At 35.2% G+C, this 20,125-nt stretch overlaps 4 protein-coding genes across 4 annotated transcripts; 2 read left to right on the forward strand and 2 right to left on the reverse strand.

The window, feature by feature from the left end:
• Positions 1-5,909: 5,909 nt before the first annotated feature.
• LOC111374996 lies at positions 5,910-7,751 on the reverse strand. Its single transcript, XM_022997779.1, has 2 exons — positions 7,048-7,751; positions 5,910-6,000 (listed from the first exon to the last, which is right to left on the reverse strand). Exons 1-2 carry the CDS (start codon positions 7,749-7,751, stop codon positions 5,910-5,912), a joined length of 795 nt encoding a protein of 264 aa, XP_022853547.1.
• Positions 7,752-7,760: 9 nt separating this feature from the next.
• LOC111375001 (zinc finger MYM-type protein 1-like) lies at positions 7,761-9,152 on the reverse strand. Its single transcript, XM_022997791.1, has 3 exons — positions 8,830-9,152; positions 8,094-8,688; positions 7,761-8,024 (listed from the first exon to the last, which is right to left on the reverse strand). The coding sequence occupies exons 1-3, from the start codon at positions 9,150-9,152 to the stop codon at positions 7,761-7,763; spliced, it is 1,182 nt and encodes a 393-aa protein (XP_022853559.1).
• Positions 9,153-16,094: 6,942 nt separating this feature from the next.
• Positions 16,095-17,701, forward strand: LOC111369779 (photosynthetic NDH subunit of subcomplex B 2, chloroplastic). Its single transcript, XM_022991421.1, has 2 exons — positions 16,095-16,607; positions 16,930-17,701. Exons 1-2 carry the CDS (start codon positions 16,173-16,175, stop codon positions 17,563-17,565), a joined length of 1,071 nt encoding a protein of 356 aa, XP_022847189.1. The 5' UTR covers positions 16,095-16,172; the 3' UTR covers positions 17,566-17,701.
• Positions 17,702-19,143: 1,442 nt separating this feature from the next.
• On the forward strand, positions 19,144-19,986 carry LOC111375007 (protein NDH-DEPENDENT CYCLIC ELECTRON FLOW 5-like). The gene is made up of 3 exons (XM_022997803.1): positions 19,144-19,366; positions 19,412-19,482; positions 19,798-19,986. The coding sequence occupies exons 1-3, from the start codon at positions 19,144-19,146 to the stop codon at positions 19,984-19,986; spliced, it is 483 nt and encodes a 160-aa protein (XP_022853571.1).
• The last annotated feature ends 139 nt before the right edge of the window (positions 19,987-20,125 follow it).

A 20,125-nucleotide genomic window follows, 5' to 3' on the forward strand; every position in this document is an offset into this window, starting at 1 on the left:
AAATAAACAGGGGCTTAATTTATACAATGACCCATATTTGATTCCAGAGAACTTTAAAAAAATATTTCATAAGAATATATACAAATGATCAAGTATGGTATTCTTCAGTAAAATCATACAATATCTAGTGGAACCTACCTTGTAGAAGCTTCCGTCCAGCTCGAAGTGCTACTAGGATGCTCGCTGTCTTGAGCTTTCCATCTTGCCTGGAGTGCTTGTGTATCTAGAACTCTCTTTCGCTAAAGATACCTCTATTCCGGGACTTTTTAACACTTGAGCAATGTTTGTCCATAAATTCGCTCCTTATGTTCCATGAAGCCTTATATGCATGTTTTGCGCTATAATTTAGCCATAGCACAAACGTAAAATTCGAAGTGAAATTAGAAAGGAGCGAAAATGGACAAAAAAAAAAAAGAAAAAATTCAAAGTTTTTTTTTTTCGGGAATTAAAGTACAAATATTCAAAAGTTGATTCAAGCCACAAAACAATGACTGAAGATCAAAATAAGATCAATTGGATGCCATCGGAAGTAAAAAATGACTGAAATATAGTCAAAATATTTGCATAAATCATTTTCCACAAGCACAAGTTATGCTCTAGATTCTTAGCCGTGGATTGAGATCCAGTTTTGACATAGTAAATGTTCTAAAGGTAGAAATGTTACTCTATAATAGTAGTCTTTTGAATTAGAATTCTAACGAACTTGGAAGCGCTTCAATTGGATATCGGAAGGGAAAGTTATGCAAAAAATATTGATTGCTACGTGAGATATAATCATGCGCGACGCGAAGACAATTTTCTTTATTTGATTGGAACTCTTCCCATCCTATAAATCAAGAACATGGACAACCATTGACGAGACCTCTCATATCATACATTGCACCCATTATTGAAATAAAAGAGATCACGTTATTCTTTTGGGCAAATCACAAGGCAATTTCAAGATTTCAATCAATTAACGATCCACCTTTATTCTTGGACAAAGAAGAAGAAGTTGCATCTGGAATATGATAGCTACTAATTGAATTTTCTATTGTTATTGAAAGAGACAATATGATAGATAATACATTATAATAGTTGTTGTAAAATACGATAGGGGATAGAGATTTATCGTCATACTTTGTATGATTTCTATAGACTTTCTAACATTTTTAATGTATGCTTTTGTATTTGCATCTTTCATTGAGACATAGGTAATTTACGTGAAAGAATATATTTAATTCTATTCGAGAGAGATTATTAATTAATATACGAACATTTTGATCAATAAAAATGTGCCCATATTGCCTTGTTATTGAATTGCATTAAAATGGAATAATAAGAGGGATTCGAAGTCTTAGTAATCATTCCATGTAAGTGTTAAAAAAGTTTTCATAGTTTGCACATTAGAATCACTAGAATAGTATAATCAAAACTTGACTATTCGATTAGAGTTAATAGTCGTTGTGGGAATTGTTGTGAATTGACCGGAAGATTATGACAATAATGAAGTAAACAAGAATAAAATAAAGAACACAAAGATTTACGTGGAAACTCAAGACGGGAAAAAACTATGGGCAAAGGACGAGGAATACACTATAATCAATAACAATTGTGTTTACAAGATCTCAATACTCTTAATTAAGATCTAAAACTCTTAAGATATTTTATACATATTATGTGAACAATATATGCCATTCTATATACATATAAACATTAGAAATCAAGTTGCAAATGAATAAGAATCCAAAATGTTTTAAAACGCGAAAAGTCGGGAAGCACCATCGCTCGTGCAGCGTCTAGCAACAGCCCTGTTGCGTGGGCGAGAAGCGAGCAAAAATTTGCTGTTCCAAATTCGATGGTTTCCCTCGAGTGTGCGGTTGGAGAAGAGCTAGCGAAAATACGGCAACAATTTTCTCGGTCTATAATTTTGATCTATCCAAGAACACTTCAAATACAACTCTAACACCAACTAGAATTTGGATCACACTACAAAAAATCTCTACCTTGAACCAAATTCCAATAGAACGAACTCCATAGTAAATACCACCACACCTCTTCCAAACAAGCTCCAATAGATTAAATTAATGGCAAATACCAACTAAGTTGCTCAAACTTAGCAATGGAAAGTGGTTTTGTCTTCATATTAGTAGGATTATTCTTGATATCAACCTTACTCACTACAATATCACCACGAGCAATTACTTTATGCACAAAATGGTACCTCAATGTGCTTAGTCCTCCCATGGAACATCTGATTCTTAGTAAGAAAAATAGCACTTTGGCTATCACAGTATACCGATGAAATTAGCAAGTCTTCATTGATTTTACCAATTAATCCCCTCAACCACATAGTTTCCTTACATGCCTCTATAATGATTATATACATAGTTTCCTTACATGCCTCTATAATGATTATATATTCTGCCTCTATTGTAGATAATGCAACTGTACTTTGTAAAGTAGCTTTCCAACTGATAGCACAACATCTAAGGGTAAACACATACCCTATAAGTGAACTCCTTTTATCAAAATCCCCCGCATAATCTGAATCCACATACCCAATGACTTCATTTGCATTTCTTCCAAAATGTAAGCAAGCATTAGTAGAGCCCTTCAAGTAACTGAATATCCACTATACTGCTTTCCAATGTTCCTTGCCAAGATTTTCCATGTACCTATTAACTTTACTAACTGCATATACCAAATCTGATCTTGTACAAACCATAGTGTATATAAGCGAACCAACTGCACTGGAATAAGGAACCTGAGACATAAAATCAATGTCTTCATTTGATTGAGGACACAATCCAGATGATAATTTAAAGTGGGCAGCCAAGGGAGTACTGGCAGTCTTAGTATTCAACGTATTGAACATTTCAATAATTTTCTTTGCTGTACCTAAGTCTTTCTCTCAAACTCCTTACTAAGTTAAGATTTCACCTTTATGTCTGATCAGTGTAATTCACTTATCAACCTAGCACCTCTAAATCATGGTTTTCGATTTGGTTTTGAGCACTCTTGAGCATTTTGATAGGTGTGTTCATGTTGTTTTGGTAACTTGGACAATGTGGACAAAACGACATTGATTGTGGCTTGGAATGAAGCTAAGTGTTGATCACAGAAGTGGGCACGGAATGGAAGTGAAATGAGAGAAGAATGAGGTGGAAAAGAGGCTAGAAAATGGGCAAAAAAAGGAAAGCTAGAATGTTGGGCACCATGGCACAGCATTGGGTACCTAGGCACCCAAGAAAGGAAAAATAGAGACACCCAGCAACACCTGAGAAACAGAGAGGCTGGCTTGCATTGTTGTGCTAGCATATGAAACATTGCAGCACTACGGCGCTTGATTGGGCACCGCGACATCGCCAGCGAATAAGAAGAATATGTGTTTCTTTCAAAATATTTTGGGCCCAAACAAGTCCAATATGTGAATGGCACCAGGACTGTAAAACCATGAGAACCTCTCTTATGGAAACAATGCGAATGCGTTGCACCCTCCACCTGGATACAATAATCAAACATTTAAAGGGAAGCCATCATTGGAGGATATATTGGGAACCTTCATTTCAGAGAACTGGTCGAGGTTCAACAAAGATAAGTCAAGACTTGACAACATTGAGACACATATGACCAACTTGGAAAGGGGGCCACAGTGAAGAACTTAGAGGTGCAACTTGGTCTGATAGCAACTGTGATATGGTTTCAACAGAAAGGAAAATTTTCCAGTGACACAGAGTTGTCCCAAGGGAGCACTGTAATGCTATCATCCTAAGGAATGGTAAAAAAGGTTCAAGAAAGCAAACCTAAAGAGGTTGTGGTGCCTATATTGGATCTCATACCTGTGGAGGAAAAGCTGGTTGAAGAGCAAAAGACTGAGACATAGATAGCAAAAGAGGCACATAAATCTTATTCAATCTCATTCCCAGATAATCCACTCATATTGAAGACACTACTACTATTCACGCAAAGGTTTATGAAGAAAAATATTTGATGAGCAGTTAGCAAAATTCCTGGAGGTTTTCAAGAAAATCCACATCAACTTTCCCTTTACAGATGCCTTAGCCCAAATGCCCAACTATGCTAAGTTCTTAAAGGAAGCGATGTCAAAGAAGAAGATGCTGGATGAGTTTGAGACAGTTAAGTTGACAGGAGAGTGTAGTACCATTCTCTAGAAGAAGCTCCCTCCGAAATTGAAAGATCCAAGAAGCTTTAACATTCCTTGCAATATTAATGGTATCACGTTTGGTAGAGCACTGTGTAACCTTGGAGCTAGCATTAACTTGATGCCCTTATTAGTGTTTAAAAAGCAGGATCTTGGAGAAGTGAAACCCACAACCCTCACCTTGCAACTGACAGATAGATCAATTATATATCCCAAGGGCGTTATTGAAGACATATTGGTGAAGGTCGATAAGTTCATCTTTTCGGTGGACTTTGTGGTGTTGAATATGGAGGAGGATGAGAAAGTATCATTGATTCTTGGTCGACCTTTCCTAGCTACTAGAAGAGCGTTGATTGATGTCCAAGAAGGAAAGTTGACACTGTGGATTAATAAAGAGCAAGTAAGTTTCAACATCTATCAAGCAGAGAAGCCTCAAGAAAAAGTTAACACTTGCAGTATGATCTAATCAACTGAAGCAGTTGCAGGTAATAGAGGAAAAGAGGAAATATTCTATGATCCACTAGTACAAAACATGGCAATTAGTTACTCAGTAAAGGATACATCTACTACTGGTAAATACTCAAGAACCAAGAAAGCGGTGGATTTCATCTTAGCTCAAAAAGCTGATCTACCTGACAAAAAAGAAAGCTATGTGGATAAGCCTCTGAAACCTCCAAACATTTTCAAACTGAAAGAGGTTTTTAAGGCTACATTAGGGTTAAAACCGCCTAAATTTGTTGGCCATGCTACAGTGAAGGAGAATACAAAATCGAGGGTAAAGTTTAGAAATAAGAGAGATGTGCCACCTGGAGATTCAACGTAGACACCTCGATTAAGTCAAGCTAATGACTATAAAGAAGCGCATCTTAAGAAGCAACCCAAACTTTCTTACATTTTAACTTATTTTGTTTTCGAATTATATGATAGTTTAATTTAGAGTTTTTTTTAGGAATTCATTAGCCCTATCCCGCTCCCTTTTAGGTCTTTGAGTAATCAAGTTGATTATTAGATATTTGAGCTAAGTAACACTTGTTCCATGTATTTAATATCTAAAAATTGATTTTTTAGAAACATGATGCCATGGACGAGGAGAAAATGGGATAAATCTCAAGTTTGGGGGAGAAGATAGAATAAGCACCCATGAATTCCAGCATCACAAGCACTAAAACGTTATGGGCAATGCAGACAATTCAGGAAAGTCCTTCTCATTTTTCTTCAATTTCACATTGGGGACAATGTTTAATTTAAGTTTGGGAAGAGTATTATAAATTGTCTAATTGCCTAATATTTTCTTTTATTTTGTGTGATTTGTGTGCAATTTTCCTTGAAAAAAAATCATGCTTGTGTGGGCTAGATAACATTGTTGGCAATGATGCATATATTTGGAAACATGAGTAAGTTATGAACTATAAATGACTTGTGTGTTTGAAGTAAAGTCTTACCTATCCTTGCAAAGCATGATGACCTAACTACACGCGAATTAAGTACAACATTGGACTAGAAAATGTTGATTCATAAATAAGATAGGTTGAATTAGTGACCTTAGAAGTTGCATCCAAACAGTCACTGAACTTTATTATACCCTTTAACCAAATCTAGGATGTTTAGGTGGTTGAGCTGTTGTAGGGAGACGTGGAGGTGGACGTGGATTCCGTGTGTGCGAAATTTTGTGTGGATATTTTGAAACCAATATGATGAAAATTGGGTGGAAACCTTAAGTTAAGGGTCGATTTTTGAGAAAGATTGTTTAATGAGAAACATTACACTAATCATTGCAAAAGATCCCAATGAGGACAATAATAATAAGCTCATTGTTTAATGTCTCTCTGTAGTCTCTATGACTTGAGTGAATAAGCCTGCAAGAGTTTTAAATTTGATGCTCTAAAGTAATCTGATTTGGAAGTTATCGACCTAAAGTTTACTACAGAGGTCATTTAGAAGTTTAAGGGAGAGATGTCTGCACATAAAATTAATAAATAAATAAATTAACATATCTAAAAAGAGCAGGTGCACAAAAAAAATAAAAAATAATAATAATAAATCAACATACCACATGTTTTGATTAAGCCCTAAACACTTATTTTAGATAATTAGGCTTTTGATAAGAGGTTAATAACTTGTTTGATTCTTGGAGGTTGAAACAGTAAAAAATAAAGAGAATCATTTTTTGTTAACACTTTGAACTGCAATTATCAGGGACGGATCTAGAAAAATAAGTTGAGGGGGGCTAAAATTTAAAATATATATGCAATTTTTTTTTACAAAGTATATAACTTAAAATTTCATTACGACATTACCTATTGAAGTTGTGTCCGTCGAACTTTAACTGCATAAACAAACACTTATTTTAGATAATTAGGCTTTTGATAAGAGGTTAATAACTTGTTTGATTCTTGGAGGTTGAAACAGTAAAAAATAAAGAGAATCATTTTTTGTTAACACTTTGAACTGCAATTATCAGGGGCGGATCTAGAAAAATAAGTTGAGGGGGGCTAAAATTTAAAATATATATGCAATTTTTTTTTTACAAAGTATATAACTTAAAATTTCATTACGACATTACCTATTGAAGTTGTGTCCGTCGAACTTTAACTGCATAAAATTCGTCTACATCTATTTTCTCAACAAATTCTCATTCAATGTAGAGTGTCATACAACCGACAAGAAAGTCATCCTCCATTCTGTTATGAATTGTAGTCTTCACATGTTTCATTGCTGAAAAAGCTCAATCAGTAGTCGCTGTAGATACAGGTAGTGTTAGGACAAGACAAATCAATTTAGTGAGAACAATGTAATTTTCTGACCTTCTACTTGCAACCAAAAGCTTGCATAATTCAGAAAGTGAAGACACTTGAAATCGAGGATCACGAATCACATCATACTCATAATGTTTCAACTAAAACCTCAAAGAATGAAGCTCTTGCAGTGAAAAATCACAAGGATAGAACTTCTCGGCAAGCTTGCAAATATCGTCCCCATTGAATGATTCAAAAGAATTTCGAGGATCCAAAGCAATAGTGAGAGAAAGGAGTTCTACCAATAGTTCATTAAATCTTGTATTTATCTCCATCAGTTGGAAATCTATGGCTTCATTAAAAACATTAAAGTGGTAATGATGCTCAAGCGTAACTTCTTCACGAGGACAACCAATCTTATAAAACGAGTTTAGGTAGGGTATATCAACATCATTTCTTAAAAAGAAAATTTTCATTGCATTAATAAATTCTTCCCAACCCTCTTCTCTAAATTCTTGAAGGAGACCTTTTGTGGTGTAGACAAATCTAATAGTAGTCGAGATGTCTTGAGATCTTTTTTGAAGAGCTTGACAAAGTATGTCATTGAACCCCAAAATTCTATGCATTAAATGAAATGAGAATACAAATTTAAAGCTTTTAATTGTTTCATAAACACCATGAACCTCAGCACGAGATCTTCCATTTGGAGAATGAACTATAAGATACTCAAGTACCTTGCAAGTTGCAGCATACATATTTATCAAACTCTTTACCGATTCATAATGTGAACTCCAATGAGTAGAGCCCGATTTTTGCAAATTACCAATTTGATTGATCCTGCTTCCAGATTGTCGTTCTTCACTAGCCAACATATTCTCAAGCTACCTTCTTTGAGCAGTTTGTAACGCATTAATGAGCTTAGGAGAAGAAGTAATAATATTAACAATATTGTCCAAAAAAGAAAAGAATTTCCAAATGCAAATCACATACTTGGCTACAGGAACCAATGTCAGTTGTAGTCGGTGGGCAAAACATTGGATATAGTAAGCATATGGACATTCTTTAAAAAATAACGCTCGAAGTCTGTTCCGCGTACCACGCATATTGCTAGCACCATCATAGCCTTGCCCTCTAATTTTTTTAACCTAAAGGTCTTGACGAACAAGAACATCACATATCTCATTTTTTAGATTCGATGATGTAGTGTCACTCACGCTTTTGATCGTAAAGAAACATTCTATTCTAATTCCATCATTGTTCACAAATCGCAAGATAATGGCCATTTGTTCTCTTTTAGATTCGTCTTGCGCTTCATTAACGAGAATACAAAAACAATTTTCTCCAAGCTCCTCATGAATCATCTGTCGCACTCTGTTAGCCATAATGTGCAAAATTTCTTTCTGAACATTTGGAATAGTGTACGTAGCATCTTGAGGAGCTTTATCCAATACAACTTCTCCAATTTCTATATTCATTTTTGCAAAAGCTTTCATCAATTCAATAAAATTTCCACGGTTCAACAATGACGAAGATTCGTCATGACCTTTGAAAGCACAACCTTGAAGTGGTAGCCACTTTACACTTAAAATTGTAGTCTTCAGACGTAGTCGATTTTTTAAAACTTCTTCTCTTGTTATAGCATTCATCACTTTATCAATATGTCCTGATGGTTTCATTAAATCTTCAGCTCTTCTTACAAACATATTATGAAATGATGAAGGTGTTGAACTTATGTGAGTAAGAAATGCACATTCGTCTCCTTGGTTAACCCTCTTCCAATTGTTAAATCCATCTGTGACCAATGCCGAACTATTGGATAAATTAGCATCATTTGAGAACAAAAAACAATAAAAACAATATGTTTTATCTGTTGAAGGCGAATACTCCAACCACTGAAACTGATTGAACCATTTTTTTTTAAATCGACGATTTTGATTTCCAAATATTCACTTCTGATAATTCAACAAAATTGGTTGATAAGGCCCTGCTCGTAGATAAACCCATCTAATCTCATCTTTTAAATTAATAGGATGTTCACTAATGTGCTTCCTTTTTTCAGGGTCCCTTTCGATCAAAATAGATGGTTGTAAACTAGGTTGTGGAGACAAATTAGGGTCAAATTGAGGAGATGAAATTGGAGGATGATGAGCTGAAGTATTCACTTCAACTATAACAACCTCATAATGCGTACTTGTGGTAGATTCACCAACCTTTTCTAAGAAGGAGAACAATGTTTTTCGCTTCTTAGCACCAGATGATTGACAATGTTCCATTTGTAACTGTGGAGCTAGTCACTGAAATAAACGAATGAAGTCATATTCAATTAGATTTAAAAAAATAAAACATGAAAAACGTAAAATCATATTAACAAAACTATTATTCTAAACCTAATCAAAATTGATAACAGAAATAACTAACTGGCTAACCCATTAGATATGAATCTCACAATTAAAATTACACCCGAGATATTGGATTTCTAATAAAATATAATCTTGGCCTGTATAGTATACGATTTTACACCATTACCTTGCCGTGTTCCCACTAATTTATTAACCAAAATCTAGTGTACTCTCTTCTAGTCTTCTGTATCCATTTCCATTCAGTCGACAGTAATTTGGAAAAATCCAAAAATATTCCTCAGACAGTTTCTTTACTTTTTTGTTTTTATTTTTCTGCTAGAAATTCAATTTTATAATTTCCTACAAGCTACAAAACAAAGCATTTTGTTATTGTGCATAACATGGCAATACATCAATACCTTAAAATTTCGGCAAAGAATCTGAGATAAAGTGATGAATCGTGATGAATAGGAAATGAAAATACCTCAAACGTGGTTGCCACCAATGACCAGTACCTTTTTCTTTCTGGAATCTGGCTTGCAAAGGCTTCAACTTCAATCAAGCTTCGACGTTTCTAGAATCAACGAGAATATGAGAATGGAGATTTAAGATTCTAAAAGAGGCAGATGTATGACTATTGGGTTACTAGGTTGAGGTTTGGACTTTTTAATGGAATGACATTATGGCAAATGGGTCTGACGTTTTAGAGTTAAATTGTGTGTGGGCTAATTTTAAAAATTGGACTAAAAATTCATCTATTTAAGTGGGCTAATTTTACTTTGGGTCGAGCTATAATTTTTTTTCCCACAAAATTTACATATAAAAATGGTATCTAGGCTTTAAATCCGCCCTGGAAATTAGTAAAATTCAACTAAACTTGAATGGTGTAAGAATTTAGTATTGAAAATCAACTTTAGAATATACATCGGGAAGTGAAAAGAAAACAAGTGGGCTAATTTTTACTTTGGGCCGAGCTATAATTTTTTTCCCACAAAATTTACATATAAAAATGGTATCTAGACTTTAAATCCGCCCTGACAATTAGTAAAATTCAACTAAACTTGAATGGTGTAAGAATTTAGTATTGAAAATCAACTTTAGAATATACATCGGAAAGTGAAAAGAAAACAAGCTATGGGTGGAGTAAGTGAATAATTAACTCTTAAGGTTAGGAATTGAACCAATGTATGATAGTACAATGTTGTATTTGATTCCTCAAACACCCACACATCTATTTTGCATTGGAAAGGTAAGTATTTGACTTCTACATTATAACTTTAAAGTATTTCATGAACTTGATATCATGTATTCAATACTGAGCCAGAAAATCAAGATTTCCAGCTAAATTGTAACTCTATTTCCTATTTTGTGGATGTAGATTAACTATATCTATGTGTAGTTTTGTGTTTGCTCAAGGGCGAGCAAAGAACAAAGTTTGCAGGTATTTGATGAGTGTAATTTACTCATCGACCTAGCACATCTAAATCATGATTTTCAATTTGTTTTTGAACACTTTTGAGCTTTTTGATGTGTGTGTTCATGTTGTTTTGGTAGGTTGGACAATGTGGACAAAATGACATTGATTGGGGCTTGGAATGTAGCTAAGTGTTGATCATGGAAGTGGGCACGAAATAGAAGTGAAATGAGGGAAGAATGAGATGGAAAGAGGCTAGAAAATGGGCAAAAATAGAGAAGGCAGAATGTTGGGCGCCTAGGCACCTAACAAAAGAAACTATCATACGAAACATCGCGGTGCTACGGTGTCGTGATTGGACGCCACCAGGGAATAAGAAGAAGGCGCGTTTCTTTTAAAATATTTTTGGACCAATCCAACCCTAATCCATCTTACAACCTTAAGGGACTATAAATACTAACTTGAAGACCAAAAAGAGGAAAGGAGATAGCACAAGGAGGCAAGGAGGAATACCATTTGATTGAAAGAGAATCGAAGACCTTCGAGAGGAGAAATCAAGCGACAAAACGAGCTTTTCTTATTCTTTTTCTTCTCCATGTTCTGTGTTTTCAATTTAATCGTGCACTCATCTCAATTATGTTCTAAAACTTCAAATGTAGGGTTTGATGCAACCTATTTGAGACATGTTTAAATCTAGTTATTTCCTTTGATTTTTTCGGAGTTTATTTATGTTGATTCTCGCGTAATACTTTCAATTAACTGATCAATAATTGAATGATTTGATACTTTAAATTTCAGCACTCGAGAGAGGGAAATTTAGGTGAGATCTAAGAATAACATAACCTAGACTTTGTAGACTTCGGGAGAAGGTACGAAATCTTTGAGGGTTATTTCACTTTAGAACCATGTACGGGATGATTTCTATAATTTTAATATGGAATAGAGATATTGAAATTGAATTATAGAAACAGGTTCTATTTGACACTCGAGAGAGAGAATATGATTAATTTAGGGTTTTGCCTATAAATTTTGGAAAAATTCATATCAATAACGATAGAGGTTGAAAAACATTGTTGAGAGTATGGTGAAATCATTCTTTAGGCTTTCATAATTTGATAAAAGCTTCACAATTTGTCTCCATTATTTGCATTTATCATCTTAATTGCATTAGTTTAGTATAAAGACATTGTTTCAAAAACTTGATTTTTCTAAATAAAGAAAAAGCTAAAATAATTATAGTACTCAATCGAATTTGAATATCCATCCTTGTGGGTTCGACACTTACTATATTACAAAACTTGACACTGTACATTTGCAGGTATAAATCACGTTATATAAAACGCGTGGCATTGACCTTTGCTTTGTCGTTGGCTGCAATTAGCATATAATCAACATATAACAGCAAATATATGATCGGTCCATCATCTCCCTTTCTGAAGTACACATAACTATCATAATTACTTCTGATAAAACTACGAGTAGTCGTGATGTCTGTTCTCAAGTTGGGCAGTAAGGGTCGGAGAAAGGCAATCACTCATTCTTAAAACACTCTTCTAGTAGCGTACGTTGGCGGCAAAAACAAATGAGTCGAATCTTTTGTACCACTGCCTTGGTGACTGCTTTAGATCATACAAGGACTTCTTAAACAAGCACGTATAGTCTTCCTTTCCTAAAGCTATAAAACCCTCTGGCTGTTACATTTAAATGTTCTTTCCCAGTTCTTCATGCAAAAATGCTGTCTTGACATACATTTGTTCAAGTTCCAATCACAATTCCAAATAAAGCCCGAATTGAACTATACTTTACAACCAACGAGAACACATTTGTGAAGTTAACACGTGAAATCTGACTATAGCCTTTTGCTACCAATCTGGCCTTAATAGCATTTTGAGTTTTTGATGTCTCTTCTACCCTTTTGAACACCCATTTGCACTGAACAACCTTTTTGTCCTTTGGTAATTTCACGAGGCTCCAAGTACAATTTTTATTTAATGACTCCATTTCCTCCTGTATAGCAATCAACCATCTGCTAAAAGCTTAGAATCACTACAACTGAATGCCTCTGCATATATAGCTGGTTCCTCAGTGGAATCAATTTCTTCAGCCATATTCAATGCATATCAACCAAATATGCTTTTCTATACTTCTGTGGAGGTTTAATATGTCTGGGAGGTCTATCCTCATCAATAGGATATTGTGATATTGCTGGTAGTGTAGGCAAAGTAGGCGAAGTATTACTATCATTAATTCTAAGCTTAATTGTTCTGAAGCCTCTTATTGTTTCTCTGGACTAATTTCCAACTTCACCTGAGTTGAATGCTTCTGTTCCTCTATTTTATCAGAATTCCCATAGGATGAACCATGAACCATAGCAAGTTCAACAAATACCATGTCTCTACTAATCACCAATTTCTTATCTAAGTACACAATTTCTATCCCTTCACACCTGATTTGTACCCAAGAATGACACATTTCTAGACCTAGGCTCCAGCTTTTCATAATTCACATGAGCATAAACAAGACACCCAAAAATCTTCAAATCAGTATAACAAGAAGGTTTACCAGACCATACTTCTTCTAGTATCTTTTTTCCAATGGCAATTAAAGGTGAGTGATTGATCATGAAAACAAGCTGTGGTAGCAAATTCAGTCCAAACACTCCCAGAGTCTGAAAACATACACTTAACCTTCTCCATCAAAGTTTTGTTCATCCGTTCTGCCACTCCATTTTGTTGAGGAGTTCCAGGCACTATCAAGTGTCTCAAGATGCTTTTAGCCCTGCAGAAGTTATTGAATTCACTTGAACAAAACTCCAACCTATTATCTATGCATGGACGTGATCATTGTTTTCCATTCCTTGAAGGTCCTAAACACATCACTTTTCTATTTCAAGAAGAATACCTAAATTCTTCTGGAGAAATCATCAATTACCATTAACAAGTAATAAGCACCTCCTCTTGAAGGTACCTTGGCTGGCCGTCAAAGATCTGAATGGATATATTCGAGTGTTCCCTTCGTGTTGTGTCTACCTGTAATGAATCTGACTCTTTTTTGTTTTTCAAAGACACTATGCTCATAAAACTTCATTTTACTAGTCTTTTGTCCATCAATAAGCCCTCTTTTACTCAATTCTGCCATGTCATTCTCACTCATATGCCTAAGTTGCATATGCCAAAGTTTAGTAACTTCTTCATCAGTCAAAGAAGAAGTAGAAATTACGGCATCCCCCAAATTGTGGAACCCTGTACAGTCGTGTAGAGTTTTTCTGTCCCTTCATGACAACAAGAGCGTCGACTTACCTTCAAAACTCCACCTTCACCAATGTACTTATGACCCCTTGAGTCAAGTGAACTCAAAGATTTGATATTTTGCTTCAATCCTGGAACATGCCTAATATCTATGAGTGTTTTGATAACACCATCAAACATTCTAATTCTGACTATACCAACTCCAAAAATTTTACAAGGCATGTTGTTTTCCATTATCACTGAACCTCTCGAAATTCTCTCATATGATGTAAATCAGTCCCTATTGGGACATATATACAAAATACTAGTGGAGTCAAGAATCTATTTCTCACAAGGTTTGAAATCCATGTCAGAAATCACAAGAAGCTTTCATTTACTTTTCCTATCTTCTATAACATTAGCCTCTGCTAAGTTAACAGACTTCTTTCCTCTATTAGTAGTACCAGCAGTCTTATTTGTGTTTTTCCAAAGAATAGCAATCAGCCATGATATGTCCATTCTTCGTACAATAATGTCACACCTTTCCTATATGTTTGGATTTCGTTCTACCCCTCATACTCCTACTAGAATTTCTATCTTGATTTCTCCCACGAGCAACCAGGCCTTTTGCCTGACTCCTAAGTCCTCCAGGAAGATGCATCATCTTATGCTTAGATAACAAAGTATCATAGACCTCTTCCAAAGTGAGAGTATCCCAACTATAGAGAATAGTAGCTCTAAAGGTCACATATGATGATGGTAGAGAGCACAACAACATCAACGTGAAGTCCTCTTCATCATGCTTAACCTCCAATGCCTCCAAATTGGCTACGATTTCTTTGAACATGGTTAAGTGATCATCCAATGATGTATCTTCAGACATCCGGTGAGAATACAAGCGTTGTTGCAAGATTAACTTGCTAGTCAAGCTCTTTGTCATACAAAGTTGCTCCAACTTCAACCACAACGTAGCAACATTGTTCTTCTTGAGGACATCCTGAAGAATTTGATTTGATTGATGTAAATAAATTTGGGTTTGGACTTTCTGATCCCTTGCTACTTTTCTTTCTGCGTCTAGGTTGAAAGCATCTTATCAAAGTCAAGCAAGGATTTCTCCAAATCCATCAGCGAGAGAATTGCTCGCACATTCACTTGCCATAAAGTAAATCTAGTGTTTCAATCCACTAACAAAATATCAAATTGGGACTTTTTGAGACTCTAAAAGTATTGATGTATTCAATTGAAACTTTTATAAACTCAAGAAGTTTCTAAAAGTCATGATGTATTTAATTGACACTTTTATAGACTTTTAAAAAGTCTCTAAAAGTTACGATATATTTAATTAAAACTTTTTAGAAGTCTCTATAAATCTTAGGGCATTTAAATTTTAATAACTTTTAGAGTGTTTTATAAAAATCTCTGGAATACTAACTTTTAAGCAAAAAGTAATTATATAAAATTTTAAAATTTGTCTATCATAAATCACGAGATTTTTGGAGATTTTCACATTTTTTAAATCTTTCTTTCCTTTTCCTTTCTACGAACATGTATAATTAAACTTTATCTTTTTCTATTGATTATATTTATTTTCATTTATCTTTCTCTCTCTCTCTCTCTTATTGTTTATCTCTATTTGCTATGGAAAAATTGAATTCTTGTAACTTTTTTTTTCTTTTTTCATTCATTTTCTTTTTTGTGAAAAATATCTATTTTTTTTTATCAAAATTATAAAATTTTATGTAAAAAATTTATATTTAGATTTAAATATATTGATTTATATTTATTTTTAAAAGTATATTATATTAATAATATTGAATATCAAATTTATTGTTTATCATATATATGTATAATTTTGCTTATTATTTATTTAATTAAGGTCTTAAATTTTTATTATTTTAATTTTTTTATTATATGGGAAGAATGAGGGGAAGAAAAGGGGGAATTGTGAGAATCAACATCTCGTATGTGAGAATTTCAAACCATTGTATTAGATCCATGTGAATTTTATTTCAAATTAAAGTTTTCAAAAGTTTTTTGAATTCTATAAAAGTTTATAAAAATTTTAAAATGAAAATCCATAGAAGTTTACGAACGACTTCTACTAATTCCATATAAATCTACCAAAAATTCACGAAATCCACGAAAGTTATCACTTCAAAAAGTCAATCAAAATCTATAAATGTTCCAATTGAATACACCCCAAAAAGTAGTTGGGTAAGAATAGCCATTAGTTTGGACGCAAGTAAGAAAGTAGGAGGGGAGTGGGGATCAAACAACAATGGATTTATTCCACCAGTTAGACCTTATCTTGTTATGGCTTCTCTTCTATCCTTTTCTTTCCCTAAAGCTTTCGTAACTAGAGCATCTTCATCCATCACGGCCACGGACACGGCCTCTTTTCCCGAGACTCTAGACGAGAAGTTTGGAAGGAAAGGTATTGCATTTTTTGAATCCGCTGATGTTCCAACTGTTGAGCTGACAGTGAGAAATGGAAGCTCACTGAAACTTGAAATACCCAATGGCCATGTCACTTCTTACAAGCCGAAAGTCTACTGGAAAGACAATGGGTTTGAGGAGGTTCTCTATGCTCTTCCTCCCAAGGGGACGGGGGCGGGTTCTACCAGCGCTAAAGGTGGTATTGGTTTGGTCATCAATGAGTCGTCTGAACAAAATTTTAAAGGTTCTGCTCTCAAGACTTCTGAATGGACAGTAAAGGATGTTGATTCAGATTCCATTGACGCTCTCCAGGTAGTGTTTCATTCTACTGTTTCTTTAGTGCTGGAAATAGTTTGTGTCTTTTTAGTTATTCTAATACCTATTGTTAAGTTGTGAGCAGGCAATTTTTCTAAAGCTTCTATTGTTTATCATTGGGAAATCAATTCCAGTATATTTCCTCAAATCTGTGGAACGAGTTTTATTACAACTTTTTGCATTTTTGTTGCTTTTCCGGGGATTTGAATCTATAGCTTCTTGTTTGCTCAAACTATTCGCTTTTCTGAGATGCTTCCAGTAAAATATAAGTCAGTTCTTAGCCGATCATATAGCGATTGAACAAGCGTGATTGTGGCAGGTTGAATTGGGCTGCAGCAGTGAAACTGTTGAAATAAGCTATGTAGTGTCACTTTATCCGTTAAGCATATCAACAGCGGTTATAGTTAAAAACAATGGGCGCAAGCCTATAGACCTGAACACTGCTATACTGAGCCATTTCAAGTCGAAGAAAAGAGGCGGTACAGGAGTCCAAGGATTGCGAGGCTGCTCTTACTGCACACACCCACCTTTGTCTTCACCTTTTGAAATTATGTCTCCATCTGAAGCTTTGAAATCTGAGGATCCCGGTTTGTTATCTTTTGGCTGGGAGCCAGAAAAGAAACTAGGCATATGGAGTGTACAAGACGTGCCAATTACTGTTTTGAAGCATAAGCTTAGCAGAATCTATGCTGCCCCACCAGCAGAAAGATCAAAGTCATTCCACGCAAGTGCACCTTCCAAATATGAAATCATTGATCAGGGGCGTGAGCTCTTCTTCAGGGTAATAAGGATGGGTTTTGACGAAATATATTTGTCTAGCCCGGGTTCAATTTCAGACAAGTATGGGAAGGACTATTTTATCTGCACAGGCCCTGCTTCAATGTTGGTTCCAGTGACGGTCAACCCGGGTGAAGAGTGGCGAGGGGCACAAGTTATAGAGCACGATAATTTGTAAGCGCATCATCCAAAAGATTAATTAATGTTAAACTTGTGCTCTCACTATTTGCTGATGTACAAAGGTGAGTCTATGGTTGTAGAAAACGGAGAATATATTAAAATTAATAATTAAAGAAATTTTTTTCTTTTGTCGAGTTATCCTGTGAATATTCTTAAATTTTTTTCGAATGTTTTATATGTTGACCTTTGTGAGAAATGTTGAGTTCTATAGTGACCAATTCTTATTCGATCCAAAGAGAAAAAAAAAGTTGACCATTTTCTATTGCCGTTGCTTAATTTCCCATTCCCTATCTTAATTCTTACAGCGTGGGATAAGTTATATTTCAAAAACTTGTGAAAGCTAGATGACAATAATAGAGATAGATATACTCCAAAACATCTTTCAAGTTTGAATCGAAAACTCTTTGTGGACACCAGTGTACAGGCAAGCTCTTGTTTCCTGACTTGTTGGGGCACATCCCGCGATTTACCTCCCTCACGATGCTCCAAGGGTGGGGCGGTGTGGGACCCTCAAGGTTGGGGTTCAACCTTTTTTTTTGAGTAAAGCAGTGAAGATAAGGAGGATAGCCAATTCCCTGAATTTTCTCTCTTTGCAATGTACTAGTCGGTGCTGGATGGACAGGACTGAGCAAAGAGTAATTCAGTGCAAGTGGATAATGAACATTATTTGCACTTGTCTCCCATCACCAACATCCAGATCTCTTCCTAAAATAATATTGGTAACCAAGGACATTTATTTACGCCCTTATCTTCTCTCTGCTACAAGGCAGAAGGTCAGCAGAAAATGTGATTCGGCATTTCAAGCAGTTGCTTCATTCTCCTGCCCACTTATAGATGAGGATTGGTTGGCAAGTAAATTTGGTGTTGACGGAGTCACTTTTTAAGGTATTAGCGATAGTTGTGCCATTAGGTTGGAGCTCCAGAATGGAAGCTTGGCCAATGTGATGTGCCAAGTGGTTTTATAACTTCGTTCAAGGTTCTGATGTGGCACGGAGGCACAATTGAGTTGCTGCACACAGCAATCTCAGAGGGGGAGAATGGCGATGTTATTCAAAGAGGAATATCACTAGCCTTAAACTGTCAGAATGATAGAGGAAGTTCAGGGTCTCCAACTACTTAGGCCCTTCATCAGGTTAAAGAAACCCCTCCAGAATCAATTCACATCGGTTGACGGTTAACTAGTTTTTTCTGACAAAATTTAGATACAGTACGACAACCAATAAATGTATTTGATTATGTAGACCAAATTAAACCCCTGTTTGATACAAATTCTTTGAAATTAATTTTTCTCCAAATTAATTTTCAACCTCATTCTCCTATTAAAATAATTTTACACGTGGATCCATAATTTTTTCATACTTTTTAACAACACATTCTCCATAAGTATCAATTTTCACAAATTCTACATCAAAGCAGGCCCTAGATAAGATTAATGAGAATGCATTTATTGAGAAATGTAGTTAGAATTGATTAGCAGAAATTCTGAGGGCGATGTGGAGGTGTAATAAATCTGCAACAATATGTTATAACCTCGGAGAATCTAGTCTCAAACGCAAGCGCTTCAGCCCTACGCATAATGGGTTTACTCATAAGCAATCTGACAGTAAGCACCCAAGAAGAAACTTATGCAGTGGGACTAGAGGGATCAGATATCTTTAGCAGGCCTCCGCTTTTGGCAAATTTTAGCATTACTTCTCCCGACTTTGGCAGGAGAAAGGATCAGGTTTCCAAGAAATTCTGGGGTCATATAGCACTCAACAAACTCTTTCTCAAACAGAGCACTGATGATGACTTAAAAAGTTGGTGAATGTTGATATAATCGGAAGAAGAGTTGACGGGTGTAGAAAAAGACAACTACAATCATTTGACCGATGAAATGAACAGGATTTATACCAGTGCGCCTCGAAACTTAACGGTCATTGACTGAGTAAGCAAATTTTAACCTTTTTCCTTTTGATTCTCCCTGATACCTCACTATCTTGTCCTTTTCCTATCTTGCCTCAGAATTTTCCCCGTTCTCATTGATTTACATTCTTAATCCCAATAAGGAAGACAGATAACAATGAAATTGGGCGTGCTATCCCGTCCTAGATATGTAGCAAAGCCATTTGTTCATATAATTAGCATATAAAAATGATCAAGAATATACCTACATGTAGCCAAGTGTTGGCATTTTTCCTGACATGTAAATCTATAATGAACTGTTTACTCATCCCTTTTGAGTGAACAGGTTAGGAGAAACCCCGTGGTAGTGAGAATAGATTTAACGAACTTTGCATGTTCAGTCCTGGGTCAAGACACAAATGGTACAGTAAACATTCTTATACATGCCCAGGGGAAGGAAGCCTTGCTACAACCCATAAGCTTAAAATCACAAAGTGAATGGAGAGGACAGCATCTACACAATTCCAATTTCTGAAATGCAAGCATAGAGTCTTCTCCATGTCCAATTTTTTATTTTTATTTTTTTTCCAAAGAAGGTAAATTCTTTGGTTGTAATGTGTAGATTTTTTATTTTTTTTTACTCCCCTCTCCCATACAAGTCCCATCAAGTCTTC

This window comes from Olea europaea, chromosome 2, assembly GCF_002742605.1.
Source record: "Olea europaea var. sylvestris chromosome 2, O_europaea_v1, whole genome shotgun sequence".
Taxonomy (NCBI): domain Eukaryota; kingdom Viridiplantae; phylum Streptophyta; class Magnoliopsida; order Lamiales; family Oleaceae; genus Olea; species Olea europaea.